The 19,004-nt window shown below is 43.7% G+C and overlaps 1 protein-coding gene across 1 annotated transcript in view; it reads left to right on the top strand.

The window, feature by feature from the left end:
• GRIK3 (glutamate ionotropic receptor kainate type subunit 3) overlaps nt 1-19,004 on the top strand; it is a 214,530-nt gene that overhangs the window by 118,502 nt on the left and 77,024 nt on the right. The window contains exon 2 of the mRNA XM_012779939.2: nt 8,879-9,055. Within this exon, the coding sequence (XP_012635393.1) occupies nt 8,879-9,055 (177 nt within the window). The remainder of the gene's footprint in view (nt 1-8,878; nt 9,056-19,004) is intronic.

Below are 19,004 nucleotides of genomic sequence, written 5' to 3'. Positions count from 1 at the left end.
AAGCCCTGTGGACATGGCTTGTCCCACGCTTTGACCCTCATTTGGAATGGGCAAGGGTAGTTTTCTTCAGATTGGTAATGACAACCAGGTTATCTGCCTGGACTCTCTTTGTTTTTGTGTTTATATTTCAAATTGTTTATGTATTTATTTATTTAAGACAAGAGTCTCACTCTGTTGCCTAGGCTAGAGTGCCGTGGCATCAGTCTAGCTCACAGCAACCTCAAACTCCTGACCTCAAGCGATCCTCCTGCCTGGCCCTCCCGGAGTGCTAGGATTACAGGCGTGAGCCACTATGTCTGTCCCTTTTTAAATTAATAATACATATTTCTTGTAAATAATTTGGAAAAATTAAGAAAGTACAAAGAGCAAAATAAAAATTATCCATAAACCCCTCCTATCCAGAGATATCCACTGGTAACAGGTATTGTAACGTAATATTTTTAATATTTTGTAGCCTCGGGGGTGGGGGAGAGGATGAAAATTCTCTATGCCATTAAGTATTCTTTAAGAGCATTTTGTTAAAGCTTTTATTTTTCTTATTTCCAAAGCTCTTTCTCAATGAAAAAGACTTGGAAAACAAAACCGCACCAAGCAAAAGCAATCCATTATCTTTTTACTTTCTAGAAAGAACCTCTGTTAACATTTCGGTGTATGTCCTTCTGGTATGTCCTTTTTGATTTTAATTGGAATTGCATTAAATTTATAAATTAATTTGAGGAGAACTGACATCTTTACAATACTGAGCCGTCCCTTCCAGGAGTAAGTTATGTCTCTCCATTTATTCAAGTCTTCTTTTATGTCCCCTAGTAAAGTTTTGTAGTTTTCTTGATATAGGAATTGCACATTTATTGTAAAGTGTTTTATTTTTTTTTGTTGTTGCTTTTGTGAATAGGGTCTCTTTTTTTCTGTATAATTCCTCGCAGTTTATTGCCGATATGTAGAAAGGCTATATGTTTTTCTATATTTGTATGCTGGCTCCTTGATGAGTTCTCTGTTTATTTTCCACTAGGTTTTCATCTGATTCTCTTGAGTTTTTAAGGGAACAGTAATAAGCATCTGCAAGTACTATTAATTGTGTCTCTTTTCTGATTGCAATACCGTGATTTGTTATTTTTGTCTTATTCATATCATGATTTTAAGGAATATTTTATTATGAAGAAGTTCTGTCATACAGATGCGGAAAGAACAGCAGAATTGGTCCTCACGTTCCCATCATCTGGCCCCAGCGGCCATCAACCCATGGCCTCTCCTGCCCCCTCCTGCCCCCTCTACACCCCTTCACCTCACCCCCTCCCATATTTTGAAGCAAATTCCAGTAACTGTATCATATCCACCTGTACTTTCATTGTTAACGCCTGTAAGTTCTCCTGCCACATGGGTGGATTTTAATGTACTGAGTAATCTCTTGCTTTTGGACATTAAAGTTGTTTCTATTTTTTTCAATATTACTTAAAAGAATCCTTATACAAAAATATGTTTATATATCTCTAAAATTTTTCTAAATTTATATTCCTGGAAATGGAATTACTGGGTCATATGGTATTTTGATCATTTATTTCCCTTTAAACACACACACACACAATCACGATGGCTTTTCTCATTAGAAATGTAACACATGTTCACTGTTACTTTTTAAAAATACAGAGAAGCACAAAGAGGGAAATTAAGTTTACCTATAAGCCTACCACCCAGAGAAAATCACTCTTAACTTTTGGTATGCACTCTTCTTGTCTTCTTTGACGCATGTGTTTAGCTGTGTATGCACACCCACACACATTCACACATGTGTACACACGTATGTGTTATAAATTGTCAGCATGCTCGAGTACTCTGGGAAGGGACGTATTTTTTTGTTCACCTTTTAAAATATACACTACTTTTTTTCTGCTTTTTTTTCTTTTTAATAAATTTCATTTTTTGGAGCAATTTTAGGTTCACAGCAAATTGAGTGACAGGTACAGAGATTTCCCATCTACTCCCTGCCCCCACACATTCATAGCATCCCCCTTTATCCACACCTCCCACCAGAATGGCACATTTGTTACAATTAATGAACCTACATTGACACATCATTATCACCCAAAGTCCATGTTTTACATTAGGGTTTGCCTTTGGTGTTGTTCATCCTGCCACCTTGCTATAATTGATTCATTTGGAGTTTTACACAGATGATCGTGTCATCTGTAAACAAAGACAGTTTTATTTCTTCCTCCTCAGCCTGAATGCTTTCCTTTTCTTGTCTTATTGCATCAGCTAGGACTTCCCGTGTGATGCCGAGAAGCAGTGGTGAGAGCAGACATCCTTGCCTTGTTCCCAATCTTAGTGGAAAAGCTTTAAGTTTCTCATCATTAAGTAAGATGTCCCTTTTTAAGGTTGAATAATATTCCACAATGTATATATGCCACATGTTGCTTATTCATTCATCCATCAATGAACACTTGGGTTGCTTCCATGTTTTTGTTATTGTGAATTGTTTGAGGACGGGTGTACAAATAGTTGTTTGGGTCTGTTCTCTGAATTCTTTTGGGTTATCTATCTAGAATTGGAATTGCTGGATCATATAATAATTCTATTTTAATTTTTTGAGGAACCAGCATACTGTTTTCCATCGTGTCTGTACCATTTTTCATTTCCACAAATAGTGCACAGGTTCCAATTTCTCCACATCCTCACCAATATTTATTTTCTGTGTTTTGTTTTAATAGTGGCTATCCGAATGAGTATGAGGTGGTATCTTATTGTAGTTTTGATTTGCATTTCTTTAATGAATAGCAATGTTGAGCATCTCTTTTTGTGTGTTTATTGGTCATTTGTATGCCTTCTTTGGAGAAAAGTCTGTGGAAATTACTTACCCATTTTTGAATTGGGCTGTTTTTTGTTGTTGAGTTTTAGAGGTTCTCTATGTATTCTGGATATTAATCTTTTATCAGGTTTATGATTTACAAACATTTTATCCATTCTGTGGGTTGCCATTTTACTCTGTTAATAGTGTCTTTTGATACACAATTTTTAAATATTTTTTATTAAGCCAGATTTGTCTAATGTGTGTTATTACATTGATCATTTTTTGTATTTTGAACCATCTTTACATTCCAGGAATATCCTACTTGTTCATTTATTCATTTTCTTTTAATTTGTCTTTATATTTGTCTTTATATTTAAAGTAGGTTTCTTATAGACAAAATACAGTTAGGAATTATTTTTTGATCTGCTCTGACAATCTCTGTATTTTAATTGGTACATTTAAATCATTGATGTTTAAAATGAGAATTGATTAGTTGGATTCATATCTACCATATTTGTTATTATTTTCTATTGGTTGCCTTTGTTCTTTGCTTCTATTTTTGTCTTCTACTCTTTTCTGCCTTTTGTAGTTTTAATCAAATATTTTTTTTCTTTTTTGAGACAGAGTCTCACTCTGTTGTTCAGGCTAGAGTGCAGTGGCATCATCATAGCTCACAGCAACCTCAAACTCCTGGGCTCAAGGAATCCTCCCACATCAGCCTCCCGAGTAGCTGGAACTACAGACTGGTGCTACCACTCTGAGATAATTTTTTATTTTAGTTTTTTTAGAGTCAGGATCTCACTCTGTTTCTCAGGCTGTTCTTGAACTCTTGGCCTCAAAGGATCCTCCCACCTCAGCCACCCAAAGTGTTAGGATTACAGGCATGAGCCACTGCCCCCACCATTAATTGAGAATATTTTATGATTCCATTTCCTCTTTCTTAGCATATTAGTTGTACTTCTTTTTTTTACTTTTTTAGTGGTTACCCTAGAGTTTGCAATATATTAAATACATTTACAAATAATCCAAGTCCACTTTCAAATAATGTTACACTGCATTACAAGTAGTGCAAGTACCTTATAATAACGAAATAATCCTAATTTCACCCTCCCATCTTTGTATCATTGTTGTTATTTTGTTTATATATAAGCATACATAAGTATGTGTATATATATACACATATGAATACATTGTTGATATTATTTTCAACAAACTGTTAGATCAATTAAGAATAAGAACAATACAATTTTATTTTACCTTCACTTATTCTTTCTCCATCATTCTTCCTTTCTTTATGTAGATCCAAGTTTCTGACCTATACCATTTTCCTTCTCTCTAAAGAATTTCTTTTAACATTTCTTACAAGGCAGATCTACTGGCAACAAATATCCTTAATTTTTGTTTGTCAGAGAACGTCTTAATCTCTCATCATTTTTGAAGAATAATTTATCAGCGTACAGAATTCTAGGTTGATGTCTTTTCTCTCAGCACTTCAAATATTCCACTCCACTGTCTTCTTGCTTGCATGGCTTCTGAGGAAAAGTCAGAGGTCATTCTTATCTTTGCGCCTCTGCGTTTGTTACTGTTACCATGTTTGTTACTGTTTTCTGTTTTTTGCTTTGTTCTTTGCTTGTTCTTTGTAAGATGTATTTTTCCTCTGGCTTCTGCCAGGATTTTTTTTCTTAATCTTTGTTTCTCTTTTGTTTTAAAATGATACACCTAGGGAGCATTTATCCTGCTTCATGTTCTCGGAGCATCCTAGCTCTGTACTTTAGTGTCTGACATTAATTTGGGGAAAGTTAATATTGTTTTCAGATCTTTTTTCTGATTATTTCTCTTTCTTCTCCTTCTGGCATTTCCATTAGGCATTGTTACACCTTTTGTAGTTGTCCCATAGTGCTTGGATGTTCTGTTTGGGGTTATTTTCCAGTCTTTTTTTCTCTTTGCTTCTCAGTTTTGGAGGTTTCTGTTGAGATATCCTCAAGCTCAGAGATTCTTTGCTCAGCTGTGTTCAGTCTGCTAATAAACCCACCAAAGGCATTCTTCCTTTCTGTTACTGAGTTTTTGACCTCTATCATTTTTTTTCTCGGAATTCCCATCTCTTTGCTTACATTGCCCACCTGTTCTCACATGCTGTTCACTTTACCGATTAGAGCCCTTAGCATATTAATCATAGTTGGTTTGAATTTCCGGTCTGATAATTTCAACATCCATCCCTGAGTCTGCTTCTGATGCTTGTTCTGTCTCTTCAAACTGTGTTGGGGTTTTTTGCCCTTTAATAGGCCCTGCCATTTTTTTCCTGACAGCCACACATGATGTACTGGGTAAAAGGAACAGGAGTAAACAGGCCTTTCGTGATGTGTGGTAAGGTGTGGGGGAGGCAGGAGCATGCCATAGTCCTGTGAGCAGGTGTCAGTCTTTTAGTGAGCCTGTGCTGCTGGGCTATCAATGTCACAAGTGCTTCTCAACTACCCGCCACCTAGGCAGGACAGGATGGCTAGAGCGGGCTGAACTGGGGCATTTCTCTTCCACCAGGTCAGTCAGTCAGGCTCTGATGAAACCTCAGCAGGGTAGACTCTGGTTAACTTGTTTCACCTGAAGACAAACGTGGTTAAGAATGGAATGCTCTGGCATACGTCAAAGTGGTTCCTTTCCTTCCCTCCACTGCCAGAAGCACATGGGCTATTTCTCCGGTATTCACCGTGGGGACAAGGTGGATTTCTGGGAGTAGAACTGATAGAAGTCCTGGGGGCCTGATGAATGGGTCTCCCTGAGGTTTCTGTCTCTTGGACTTGTCCAGATGAGCGGCCAGCAACTTGTCACGGACACTTTGGGTTTTCCCACCCCCACCCTGGTTCCCACAGAGGTTTCTGCTCCAGGAAGTTGTAATTCTATTAACCTGTCTCCCATCTGGGGGGCAGTGGTTTGCCCCGTGACCCCGCGTCTTTCGCAGATCTGAGAAGAGTTGTTGAGTTTTCAGATTCTTCAGCTTGTCACTGGTTGTTAGGACGGAGGGGCAATTTCTAAGCTTCCTAGGTGCCAGCCCAGAAACTGGAAACCACTATATATTTTCTTAGTTTTCAAAACAATTAAAACAACCCAAATACCCATCATCTGATGGATGGACAAAGAAAATGTGGTGCATCCATACAAAGTAATATTGCTTAGCAATAAAAAGGAATAAAGTACTGACACATCTACGATATGGGTAAGCTTTAAAAACGTTATGCTAAAGGCAGGAAACCAAATGCAGGAGGCCACATCCTGCATGATTCCATGTATGTGAGATGTGCAGAAAAGACAAATCTCTAGAGACAGAAAGTAAATCAGTGGCTGCCTGAGGGTGGGAGTGAAAACCGTGCTTGACTGTAAATGGACATGAAGGATCTTACCGGGTGACAAGAGGGTTCTAAAACTAGACTGTGGTGATTGTCGCACAACTCAATGAATTTACTAAAAATCATTGTACACTTAAAACAGGTGAATTTTGTAGGATGAAACTAATGCCTCAATAAAGTTGATTTTTAAAAAGAATAAAGATTTATTTGTAAAATATAGAAAAGCATTAAGAAAAGAATAAAGGTTTATTTGTAAAATATAGAAAGGCATTAAAAACAAAATATGTAGTTTCTGTCTATCCTTTTGTTAATGACATAGATTCCTCTTCTTCCTCCTCTTTTATTTTTTTTATTTTCACCTTCTACAAAGCTTCTGGACTCTTTTTCTTCTTCTAAGGTGGGGTCTTACCGTACCTCCAGCAGAAACCTTCATTGTTCACGTAAAAATATATCATGGATATTCCCCATGTCACTAAATTTTTGCTATTATATGGATATACTTCAGTTTATTTACTATTTCTCTGGTCGGATATCTCTAGATCTCCTTCCCCATATGTTATCCATGTGCCCATGGTTGCTGTCGGAGTCACTTCCTAGAAATCAAAGTATTGCTTCAAAGACATGGATGTTTTTAGGGCTTTTGATAAACTTCTAGTGGCCATGAAGAAAGGTTGACTGCACTAGTTGCCCCTTCCACCAACACTTAAGCAGGTGTCTATTTCCAAACACCCTCACCCAACCTGGTGTTTTACTTTATTTTATATCTTTACCCACTGGATGAGCAAAAAATGATGTCTCACTGTTGGTATAAATTGAGTTTACTTAATTATTAGGGAGTTGTACGTTTCTTCAATGTTAATAGCTCATTTGTATTATTTTCTTTTCTTTTGTGAAACATCCATACTTGCACTTTGCGCATTTTGCATTGGAGTACGTGTCTTTTTTGTTGAGTACTAAGTGCTTTCTATAAAATCAAGATGTCATACTTTTTTATACTGCCATATACGTTACAAATATTTTTTCCAAGTTTGTGTTTGCAATTTAATTTTGTATATGGTACTTTTGATGTATAGAATTTTTATGTTATTTCTGTGGAGTTAATTTTTTTTTCTGTGGTTTCTGACTTTATTGAAATGCTTAGAAAGGCCTCCTCCAACCCAATATTGTATATTATTAACCTATATTTTCTTTTTCAGTACTTTCTATAGTATTTTCTTTCCTCCTTTTATTCTTTATCTACTAATATTTAATTCATCTGGAATTTATTTTATGTATAGATTAAGATTGGGTTCTAATTTAAATTTCTCCCAAATAGTTGAATAATTGTCACAGTACAATTAATGAATAATTCATTCTTTACTTACTGATTGGAAATAGCCATCTCTATCATGTTTTAAATACTTATCTCTACTTGAGTCTCCTTCTGGGGGCTTTTTATCTTGTTCTACTGATCGATTTGTGTTTGCATATGTAATTACAACATGGAATTAATTATTTGGCTTCATGATATATTTTAAAATCTGGCAGTACAGGTCACCTCTCATAATTCTTTTTAAAACATGTTTTGATCATTATCTTATATTTGGTTTTCCAGATATACTTTAGAGTCATTTAATCAAGTAAAAGGAAAATCCTTCCACGATTCTGATTGAAATTGCGTTAAACTGAAAAATTAATTTGGAAAAATTGACACCTCTAACCTTGAACCTTACTATTCAGGAACACATCATGCCTCCTCATTTAAGTTTATGTTTATATCTCTCACTTAAGGTGTTTTTGTTTTTTTCATTGTTTTAAAATCAGAATTGCACTCTTCTTCCTTGGTTTATTATTAGCTATTTAATATTTTTGCTGATATGGTAAAGGAAATTCATTTGCCATTAAGTTTTCTTGCTGAATGTCAGTGATATAAAGAAACACTATTAATTTGTGCTAACTGGTCATTTAACTTAATTCTCCTACTGGCTCTTACTGTTTTCATGTGTAGGGGTTATTTTAAGGGTTTTCTGGGGAGGGAACATCTATATCATTTGCAAATAAGAATTTATGTCTTTCCAAAAGTTATGCCTCTAACTTCTTTTTCTTTTTTATTTCATTGGTTAATAGTGTGGTATAAACCCTCGCGCAGGCCTTTTTAAAATTCTTTAATGAGAATGCCTCTGGTGTTTCACCATTAGTGTGATATTAAAGGCTGATTTGTGCTAAAGATGCTTCAACAAAGTGTCTCTTCTAGTGCTATTTTATTAAGCATTCTTAACAGCAGTAGATATTGAATCTTATCAAATGCCTTCTTGCATTTTGTGATTTGATCATGTGGGTTTTTTTTTTTTCCTCCTTTGAACTATTGATGGGATGGAATGATATTCATAGATTTCTCTATATTGAACCAGTCTTAGATTCCTGTAATAAAATTCTGCGTGGTCATGGTGTGTTATCCTTGTAATATTCGGGTAGATTCTACTTGCCAGAACTCTATTGAGGATTTTCACAGCAATATTAATAAGTTGGTAATCTTATTTGGGCCCTGTCAGGCTCTGTTATCAGGAATTTGCTGGTTGAGTGAAACGAACTAGGAGGATTTTCATATTTCTTATGCTCCAGCACAGTTTCTATGTCTGGCAATTATCAAGGGTATTATTGAATATTTCGGGGGCAGGGGGGGATCTTATCCATAAAACCTTCCGAGCCGAGCGCCCTTGCTAGAGCCCCACCCCTCCTCCCCACCACGCACAATTTCACCCACCGTCTCTCACAGGAGGAATCTTTGAGTATGCGGATGGCCCCAACGCCCAGGTCATGAATGCCGAGGAGCACGCCTTTCGATTTTCTGCCAACATCATCAACAGGAACAGGACTCTGCTGCCCAACACGACATTGACCTATGACATCCAGAGGATTCACTTCCATGACAGCTTCGAGGCCACCAAGAAGGGTGAGTGTGCAGCTCTGGGCTGTTTTCTTCCTGGCCTGGGGAGGGGTAGGGCTGGGGTCCAAGGCCCTGGGCGTGGGCCAGAGCTCTGTCTTGCAGCCTTTGCCACCTGGTGTGGGGACCTGCCTCAGTCCCAGTTCAGCGCAGCCTGTGTCATCCCCCGGGAGGGGTGCATTTTCTATCAAGAATTCCCAGGCACCTGTCAGAGGCTGTGAGGGAATGAGAGGGCAGGGGAGGGTGGTGGGGGTGAGGGGGGCGGCTAAGATTGGGCTGGAAAGGAAGCAGTACGGAAGCAGCCCAGGTCTCCAATGACCCTGAACCAAAGCAGGCATTTTCACACTTGGTTTTACTTTCAATGAAATCCTACGCAGAATATCAATATTTAAAATTCATATAAAACAGATAATTTATAAGTTCAAATATGCAACATTTACTTGCCATAAAAAGACTTAATGGAAACAACAGAGCTGTTTCAGTGGCTACGACGACTTGACCCCAGAGGCTGGGGTGACCCTTGAAGTCTGACATTGGCTCAGTGTTCAGTATGTTTCTATATTTTGTTTTGGCTGCATAATAGTAAGATAATCATAATTCATAAAAATAAGTTGCAATAAATCCAATTAAACATTTTTCCTACACCTGAATTTTTACCAATAAAATAAAAACAAATGTTGTACCACCTCCTTCCCAATTAGTAAACACATTTACTATAAACTCCAATGACTGCACAGAAAGAACTGGAGAAATTTATTCTAAGGTCCTCACTAAAAAACAAAACAAGGTAACTTATCAATACCTGAATGAGCTAGCAGTTTCCAATATGGTATGTAGTATACTTGACTATACAAATGTGCTTTATTTTTTGTTAATTATTTTTTTAAGAAATATATAGGATGTGTGCATATATATATATATATATTTTTTTCAAATTCAAATTCAATTTAAAGGCTTGCGTAACTCTGGAAATAACTTCCATAGAACCCTAGAGTTCCATGCAACTCTGTTTAAAAATCTCAAGTCTTTTTCTTTTTTAAAATATTTTCAAAACTATATTAGGTATCACCAAATAAAGTAAATAGATCTCTTAAGTTAGAGTTTTATTGGAAAAAAAAAATCTTACATCTAGAAGTCTCATTCCCAAAGAAGACTAAGTCATGCTTCCTATAATATTCTATCATAGCCCCTCGATGTTCTCCTTAAAATCCCATATCACCATTTGTAGTTTAGTATCGTCAGTGTTTAATATCTTTCCCCCTTTCTCCAACACCACTGCAAGGAAGGCTCTCCGTTGTTAATTGATATATACCTCTGGCACCTAAAAGACTGGTGTATAGTAAATGCTCAATGAAATGATTGTTGAATGAATAAATGATATGAGAATGGGGTATGCCAGCCTGAGCATGATTGCCCAGCAGCCCATCAGCTCAGCTTAGGGGACAGTGTCTCCATGCATCTCGGGAAAACTGAGGCCCATCCACAGGAGACCAATACCCCTTGGTTTTCTTTTCTTTTTTTTTTTTGAGACAGAGTCTCACTCTGTTGCCCGAGCTAGAGTGCCATAGCGTCAGCCTAGCTCACAGCAACCTCAAACTCCTGGGCTCAAGCAATCCTCCTGCCTCAGCCTCCCGAGTGGCTGGGACTGCAGGCATGCGCCACCATGCCCGGCTAATTTTTTCTCTATATATTAGTTGGCCAATTAATTTCTTTCTATTTATACTGACAGGGTCTCACTCTTGCTCAGGCTGGTTTCAAACTCCTGATCTCGAGCAATCCGCCTGCCTCAGCCTCCCAGAGTGCTAGGATTACAGGTGTGAGCCACTGTGCCCGGCCTTACCCCTTGTTTTTCGGTTCCCAGTATCTAATCAGAACCCCTTTCTGCCAGGCCAGGACCCTTGATCTCCTGGGCCCCCAGGTGCAGACCTGCTGAGGTGTTGCCTCCTGCTGGCTCTGTTCTCCAGAGCCCCATTGTGGATAAACATCTTAGCACGGAAAGGCAGCACAGCACAGGCTTGGAGCCAGACTGCCTGGACTTGCATTCCAGCAGCTCTGATATTAGTTGTGTGACCTTGGACAAAATACCCTGTGCCTCAGTTTCTTCTTCTACAAAATGGATGCCTCTCTGTTAAGTGCTTAGAATAGTGTCTGGCACGTAGTAAATGCCATGCGGGACTTTACTCTTATTGCACTTGGCTGCCTTGCCCACCTCATGCTGAACCGTCAGGTCAGGGGCCCAGCTCCTGTGTCCTGCCCTCCTAGCCTTGTGTGCCAAAGGTCCGAGGGTCCCTGATACTGAGCATAGTCACTGCTGACATTTTTAAGGGAGCTTCCCCGAATGTCAGAGCCAACCTGCAGATGGATGAGAGGCACCCCAGCCTGGTTTAGCCCCCAAGGGTGGTCCTTAACCCACGACCCCTCTCCCTGCGCTGGCATGCCCTCCTCCCTGCCCGTGTCCTCCTGGTCTCATTCCAGCAAGCCCTGCGCCGACACTGCAGTGGAGTGTCCACCTCCCTGCCGAGAGTCCACGCTGACACTCTCTACCTGGCCTTGTCCAACTACAAAATGACTGAACTCAACCAAAACTGCTCAGTAAAAAGGTCAGGACACAGAACAAACGCCTGGAGTCAGAACACAGATGCCCACGTGCGTACAGCCACCCCCAAAGGGCAAGGTTGGGTCTCTGGCCATTTTTTCTAGAAATTACTAAAATAACATAATGACTCCCTGGTGCTGCACTTGCAGTTCAGCACAGGGACCTTCCCCAGCCAGGAAGGGAGCCCAGGGCAGAGTTTAGAGTCTTTCCAGATTTCCTCCAGGAGCCAATAGTCCCATCCTACGTGCAGCAGCGAAGCCGTCGGTGAGCAAGGCCCCAGGCGGAACCCCCAGCTCCTGGAAGTACTGCCCTGGGCTTCCAAGTGCCCAAAGCCACGGCACCACCAGATCACGACTTGCTTGCTTACAGCCTTGGGTGGTGCGCTCTTCCCACAAATCATCCTCAGAGCCCTGGGGGCCCTGTCCAGTCTAGCCACAACCTGACCTTCCAGCCACATCTGTGCCACTTGCTCCTCCACCTCTGGGATCTAGCCATACCTGTCATTCTCAGGGTGCCGTGCTTGCTCCCACCTCAGGGCTTCTGCACATGCTGTTCCCTCTGCATGTAATTCCTTTCCCCAGCCCACCCCTCTCCTGCCTTTGCTGAGCCAACTCGACCTTCTGCTCTCAGGCTTCTGTCCTCAGGGACGCCTGCCCTGAGCCCCCAAATGAGGTCAGGTCTCCTTGCTTCCGTCTCACCGCACTCTGGACTTTTCTTTCACAGTCCTGACGTGTGTGTGTGTGTGTGTGTGTGTGTGTGTGTGTGTGTGTGTGTGTGTGATTACTGTCCATTTCTTCCACTAGACTGCAAGCCCATTGCCTTTTCACTGCTCGGCTATAGAACCTAACACGGGCCCGGCACACAGGAGGCACCAGATCAATACTGGTGGTTTGCTGGGATACACAGATGAAAGAATGAGTGAGTCCCCTGTGGGAGACGAGGCCCTGCCCTTGACAAGTCACACCCAAGGGGTAGGAAGCTAGGTCATAGGACCAGTAGCTAGAACAGCCAGAAAATGGGAGAGAGCCACATGTGTGCTGTGGCACAAGCAGGAGGCCTTCCCAGAGGAGGAGAACTTTGAGTTGAGCTTTGAAGCATGGTGGGGAAAAGTGAGGCAGGGGGTAAGGCAGAAAGTAGAGTGGAAAATGCAAGTTACTAGAAGGAGGCCAATTTCTGTACTTGAAAATTCTGTGTTGAGCCCTCAACGGTGTGCCGAGTGCTGGGGATCCCCAGGTGGGCAGGGCGAGGTGGCCAGTCCCTGCCACCACGAGGCTCATATCCAGTGGATGAAGCAACAGGTGCAGGACCGGGAGTTGCAGAACAGAGTGCAGGAAAGGGAGGGTGGAGCCCTGGGTTGGCCAAGGAGTGTTAGGTTATAAGAAACAGACATCTACTCAAGCTGGCTCAAGAAAAACTCAGCGACCCGGAAGCCTCCCTCATGCCCCTGGTTGTTACCCACTGAAGGTCACCATTATCCTGACTGCAGGTGCCCCACGCTGGTTTTGCCTGTTTTTGAACTTTGCATAAATAGAGTCATCTGGTGTCTACCTTTTTGAGCCTTGCTTCTTTTGCTCTACAGTACAGCTGTGAGAATCACCTATATTGCTGAATATAGCAGCAGCCCATTGCTCTTCACTGATGTATAGTGTTCCATTCTATTAATATGAACCTGCCCCAGTTTTTTAAAATCCATTTTACTTTTGTTGCACCTTTCAGTTGCTGCTTCTTGGGGCTATTACATGCGGTGCTGCTACGAACATTCATAGCAGCATTCCAGGGTAGATATCTCTTGGTGCAAATATATAGTCATCTTTTTTTTTTTTCGACAAAGCAGACAAATATATACTCATCTTTGTTGGGTGTATGCTCAGAAGTGGAAGTGCAGGAGTCATAGAACATGCACACGTCCAGCCAACGTTGCTGTACCAATTTGCACTCCCTCCAGCAATGTAGCAGAGCTGCAGTTGCGCTACATCTTCTCAAACACTTGGGAATGTCAGTTTTATTTTTAAATTTGGCTGTTCTTGTGGTTTATGTAATGAGTATCTCATTGTGGTTTTATTTTGTATTTCCCTGATGACTAGAGACATGGAGCACGTGTCTTCTGCTAGTAGCTCATTTGGATATTCTCTTTCTTGGAGGGCTTTTTTGAGCCTTTCAACCACTTTTTAAAATTGAGTTACTAGTCATTTTCTTGTTGATTTTTAGGAGTCCTTTACATATTCTTGATAAGAGTCCTTTGTTGGAGATTATACACATACACATATATATATAATATACGATGTATATCATATATATGACATATATATCATATATATAACATATATATGATATATATGATATATATGTCATATATAATATATATGACATATATATGATATACATCATATATTATATATGCATATGGGCTTGCCTTTATATTCTCCTAGTAATTTCTTTTGAAGAGCAAAGTTCTTAATTTAAAGAAGTCTCATTTTTCACTATTTTTCCATTATGATTAAGGTCTTTTGTGTTGTTTAAGCAGTCTTTGTCTATCCTAAGGTCATGAAGATATTCTCCCATGTTTTCTTCTAGAACCTCTGTTGTTTATCTTTCATAGCTAGTGCTATGATCTCAAATTGACGGTGGGAAGTCGTGGTTGAGGTTTATTTTTTCTCCATAGAGCTAGTGGGAATGAAAGCTTCGACTCCTCGGGAGAATCGTTTGGCAGTATCCACTAAAGCTTGTGCCTGCAAGAACGTTTCTAGCCATTTTAGTGACAATAACCACAAGTGGGAAATAAATTAAGGGGCCATCAACAGGAGAACGGACAGATTGGGGTATAATTATACAATAGAATTTTAATCAGCAATAAAAAAGAACAAACTTGCTCCACGCAACATTCTGGATGCACCTCACAGGCACAGTGTTGAGTGAGAGAAAAGTGGGTGCCCCTGGGGGGAAGCAGTGCGCAGCAGATCTTGCCTGGCAGGGGCAAGAGAGAACCTTCTTAGGTGTTGGAAATGTCCGGCGTCTTGACCAAGGTCGGGCATGGCACATAAGTGCATGGTACATGAGTGCAGTTACATGTAAAAATTCACAGAAGTCATGCACCTAAGATGAATGCACCTTAGTACATCGTGTTATGTCTCCACTTAAAAAAATGAAGTGGCACCTTCTGCATCCCTCAGTGTCCCTCTGGTAAGACGCGCAAGGCACATAACATCCCTCTGCTGGCGGGAGGTGCCACCGTCTCACCCCGGGGCGTTTCTGCTGTTGGGTCGCACTCCCCGTGGGGTACCCTCTGTCCCTTGGGGAACCTCATGTTTCCATGATCTTTATTTTTTCCTTGTGATCTTTGGTTTTTTAAAACAGCATTCCTCAGGAGTCTCTTTAGGACTCTTCCGGGGGGTGGACTCGGGCCTAATGCTAATTAGTCCAGTGGAATTCATTGTCCCCAGATGGAAGTTCTTGCCACCGCTCCCTTCCCCGCCAGCTGGGACCGGCCCCCTGGGGGCCGTGTGGGTGAGGGGCTCAGAGGCGCAGAGCCTGGCACCGCCCGCCCCGCCGGCCCTGGTTGCCTTAGTCCTTCCCTCCGCGTGAGGCCCAGGAGGCCTTTCCCTATTAAAAGGGACTTTCACTTATTGTCTTTATCTTTAAATGTTTTGTGGAAAATTAAAAGATGAGTGACTGCCAGGCAGCGCCCGCGCCAGCAGCCCGGCGCGCGCCTGTGTTCTCTTCCAAGCCTGGCCGGAGCGGGCCTGGAATCGACCCAGCGCTCCCCAGGCTCCTCTGCCTTCACTTATTCTCTGGGCTGCTCAATTCCTTTTAAGACACAAATTGATTGGGATAATTTTTGCTATAACTACAATTGCCATGGAAAGGGGGGCGGGGGGAAGACATTCAGGCTGCGGACTCCCGCAATGACTGTGAACCACTGAGTTACTGTAAAATGACCAGAAAATGGATTCAAAATTGAAGCCACAAATAATGTAATTACTGCAGTGTGCTCAGGGCTGCCAGAACAAGGGCTGGCTGCTGCCCTGGAAACATCTGGAGGTAAGGCTGCCGCGGCTACTGCTGCTGCCATAAGCCCTGCCCGGGCCCCTTGGGGCAGCAGTGCTCTTCCGGGCTGGAAGGTCCTCAGAGGATGGAAGGAGCACGGAGGGGCCAGGAAAAGCGATGTGGAGAGAGGCCGAGGCGGAGAGAGAGGGGACGGGCAGGACTAGAGTGAGGTCTAAGCACTGCGTCTCTGGCAGAACGAAGCCCGGTGTGGTCATCGCCATCGTCCCGTCACCACTGACGCAGCCTCAACGCCAGTACCCCAGCACCACGGACTGTCACCACCAGCAGCAACGGCATGTCGCCTCCCCTCTGAACACCCGTGCCACCATCACCAGCCCTCCTGTCGTCATCTCCCCCGCCATGACAGCAGCAGCAGCATCGCCACCCATGTCGTCACTGCCAACACCGCCACCACCGTGCCACGGATGCTGCCATCGCCATCACCATTCCTGGCGTTGTCGCCATTACCCTGAGGTCGTTGGCATCTCTATCATCGTCCGTTTCACCAACACCAGTATTGCCATCTCACCGTCACTGTCACGACATCAACATCGTCATCATCAACTTTAACCTCATCGACGCCGTTGACCAACACCCTCTCCTTTGTCATCGACAGCCTCACACTCAAAACGGTCTTCGACTCACACCTACGACCTCAGTTTCCTTTACCGTCCTCCCCACAGCTGATGTCAAAGCAGAGCCGCTTCCTTCAGCAGCACTCTCGCAGCCCTCTGATCGTCTCACTTTGAGTTTGGTCTGCCGTCCCCTGCCTCACTCAACAGGATGCCGGGCTTGGGCAGGACCCAGGAGGTGGGCCACATAAGGGTGGGCGTGGCGGGCAGCATGTGCCTGCCTGCTGCCAGGCACAGCTCAAAGGGGGAATCCACGAGGCAGATTCTTGGAGGCGGAGGCGGGAGGCAGTGACTCAGGCAAGTCCTTCACCTGAGTCTTCAAGCTCTTCGGGAAGAAGAGAGATTAGAGCCAGGAGGTGGTGGGACAGAAACCAGAGACATCAGGGGACAGCCGGAAGCTTCAAAACAGAGGTAGGAGGAAAGCATGAGGGAAACCTACCGAATTTATAGGGTGCCAGGACCTCAGGCTTGGACAAGAGTGAGAGACCAGGCCCAGACGGTTGTCAGTAACTGTCGCTGTCTCGTCCGTGTTGGTGTCCAACCTCCATGGCCACAGAGTGACTCACACGTGGCCCCTCTCCTCAGAGAGTGCCTCACCTTAAGGTGACAAGTGGTGGGGGCAGACACCCAGCACACCAGACAGCAGAAGCGTCGCGTGAGTGGGCAGGGAGAAAGCAGGTCGGAGCATGGCCCCAGGCAGAGGGCGCTGAAAAGCAGAACTTTCCCTGAATTTGACGATTTACCAACAAGCCCTGAGTTCCTATATTTGAAGCGTTTATTATCACTGGCTTGCCTGACACACACATTCACACCCCAGGCTGACTGGCTCCAGGGTGACAAGAGCAGGAGCAAAATGCTGCTTCCTTGCCTTGGCCTGCAGAGCTGCAGGAGCACCGGGAAGACACCACGTGTCCCGCTCTGCGTCCTCTCCTGCACCTGGCGCTGGTCACAAGGAGTCCCGGGTCACCAGCAGATGCCCTCTGTGCGGCGCTGCTGCTGTTCCGTCCCATGCTCCAGGTGGTTCCAGAAGACTCCTAAAAATAACTAGCCGGCCCCCCACATTGCTGTGTCTTTCACCTAGGTCATAAGTAGCATTCTCTGCTGTTCTTGGGGGAAGTACAAATTTCAGGAAAAATGACTTCTTTATATATCTCCCATTTCTAAGAGGCAATGGGGATGGTGGATGTTAATCAAGAGGAAAAATACTCTTGACACAAGGCCACATATTCTGATGGATTCTAGGCCACCCTCTCACTCTGGGTCAATCCATACCACCCTTAAACCCAGGTGGGAGGGACCCGTTCCCAGGGCCTGTGCTTTAAAAGTCCTGCCCCCTCCCTCCTCTCTCCTCCCAAGACAAGGAGTCATTGGGACCAAGGGGACTTAGTCACCAGGAGCCTGTGCTCTGCCCTTCCAGACTTTGCTTAAAGTATCTAGAACCCTGAACGTCCTGCCCAGTGGGCCCTGAGCCCAGTCACAGGGCGTGCATGAGCCTCTTCCCTGGGCCTGTCCTCTAGGGGGCAGCCGTGCTTCCAGGGTGCACACTCCTGGCCCTGGGGGTGGCCAAGGGGCAGCTGTTGGCAGGGGGCATGGGCAGTGCTTGGACATAAGGGCTGGGGTGTCCCCAGAACGTGCACAACCCTTATGGTCCAGGCTGGAGCCGGTGGTGAAAGGGAAGGAGGCAGGGTGGGGGCTGGTGCCTCCCTCCCACGTCACTGTCTGTGAGCAGTCTCTATTTGCCCCTGACTTCCCAGGTTGTCATGAAGGTGCATTTGTCAAGGTAGGAGAAAAGGACATGCTTTACTTAACAGTGTGTTAGCTTGACTTACAACGTTTAAATATTCAGCCACGTGGTACATGGGCTTCCACGTGGGCTCGGCCTGGGTCTTGCAAATCTTAGGGGTGGGTCTGGGCCCAGTAGGCCACTCCCTGAGGCCCTTGAGGCAGCCAGGACAAGTCTGAATCCACTTAGGCTCTCTGTCTTGCCTCCTCCCATGTGCATCATGTGTTCATACGTGTGCATGTAGTGTCATTCCCATGACCACGGGCAGGTGAGTTTGTTCACGGTTTATTGGTGGATCGCTGATGGTTCTCAGTGGCAGAAGACCAAAACCTAAATGGCTTAAGTATTTTGTAAATCCAGAGTCCAGGGTTTCACTTGGTGGGGGACTCATATTTCTCTCTCTCTCTCGGCTCTGCTCACTTCCACAACAACAACTTCCACCGACAAGTGCCTCTCCTTCTTTATGAGCACAAGACAGCTGCTGTAGCTCCAGGTCTTCCTTCCTTCCAGGGTCATTCAGTCAAAGCTGAGAGTGCCCCTTTCTCAGCCCCCTGGGGGCTCACAGCATCCCATTGGCTCTGATAGGTCACATGACCATCCTCTACACCAATGGCCATGGACTGGGGGAGGGCAGTGAGTGGTCAGTCTAGGTGCCAGTCACATGCTCTGCACCTGTGGGCTGAGAGTGGAGGAGGGAGGTGGGCCCCAGGGAAAATTAGGGACAGCTGCCAGAAGAAAAGGGGTGACTCCTGGACAGCCCTCCCCCCAGAATGACCTTGAAAGGTCATGTTTTTATGGCTCTTTCATGCAAAGTCCCCCATTTGAGCCCGGCTTCCCTGGGTCTGCCCATCTGGCGACCCCCGTTGAGTGGGAAGCACCTGCTGTCTTCCCTGCCTGAGCCCT

The sequence above is a fragment of the Microcebus murinus genome, chromosome 2 (genome assembly GCF_040939455.1).
Source record: "Microcebus murinus isolate Inina chromosome 2, M.murinus_Inina_mat1.0, whole genome shotgun sequence".
Classification (NCBI taxonomy): Eukaryota; Metazoa; Chordata; class Mammalia; order Primates; family Cheirogaleidae; genus Microcebus; species Microcebus murinus.
Note: the sequence above shows the minus strand (reverse complement) of the source record. Positions and strands in the feature narration are given on the sequence as shown.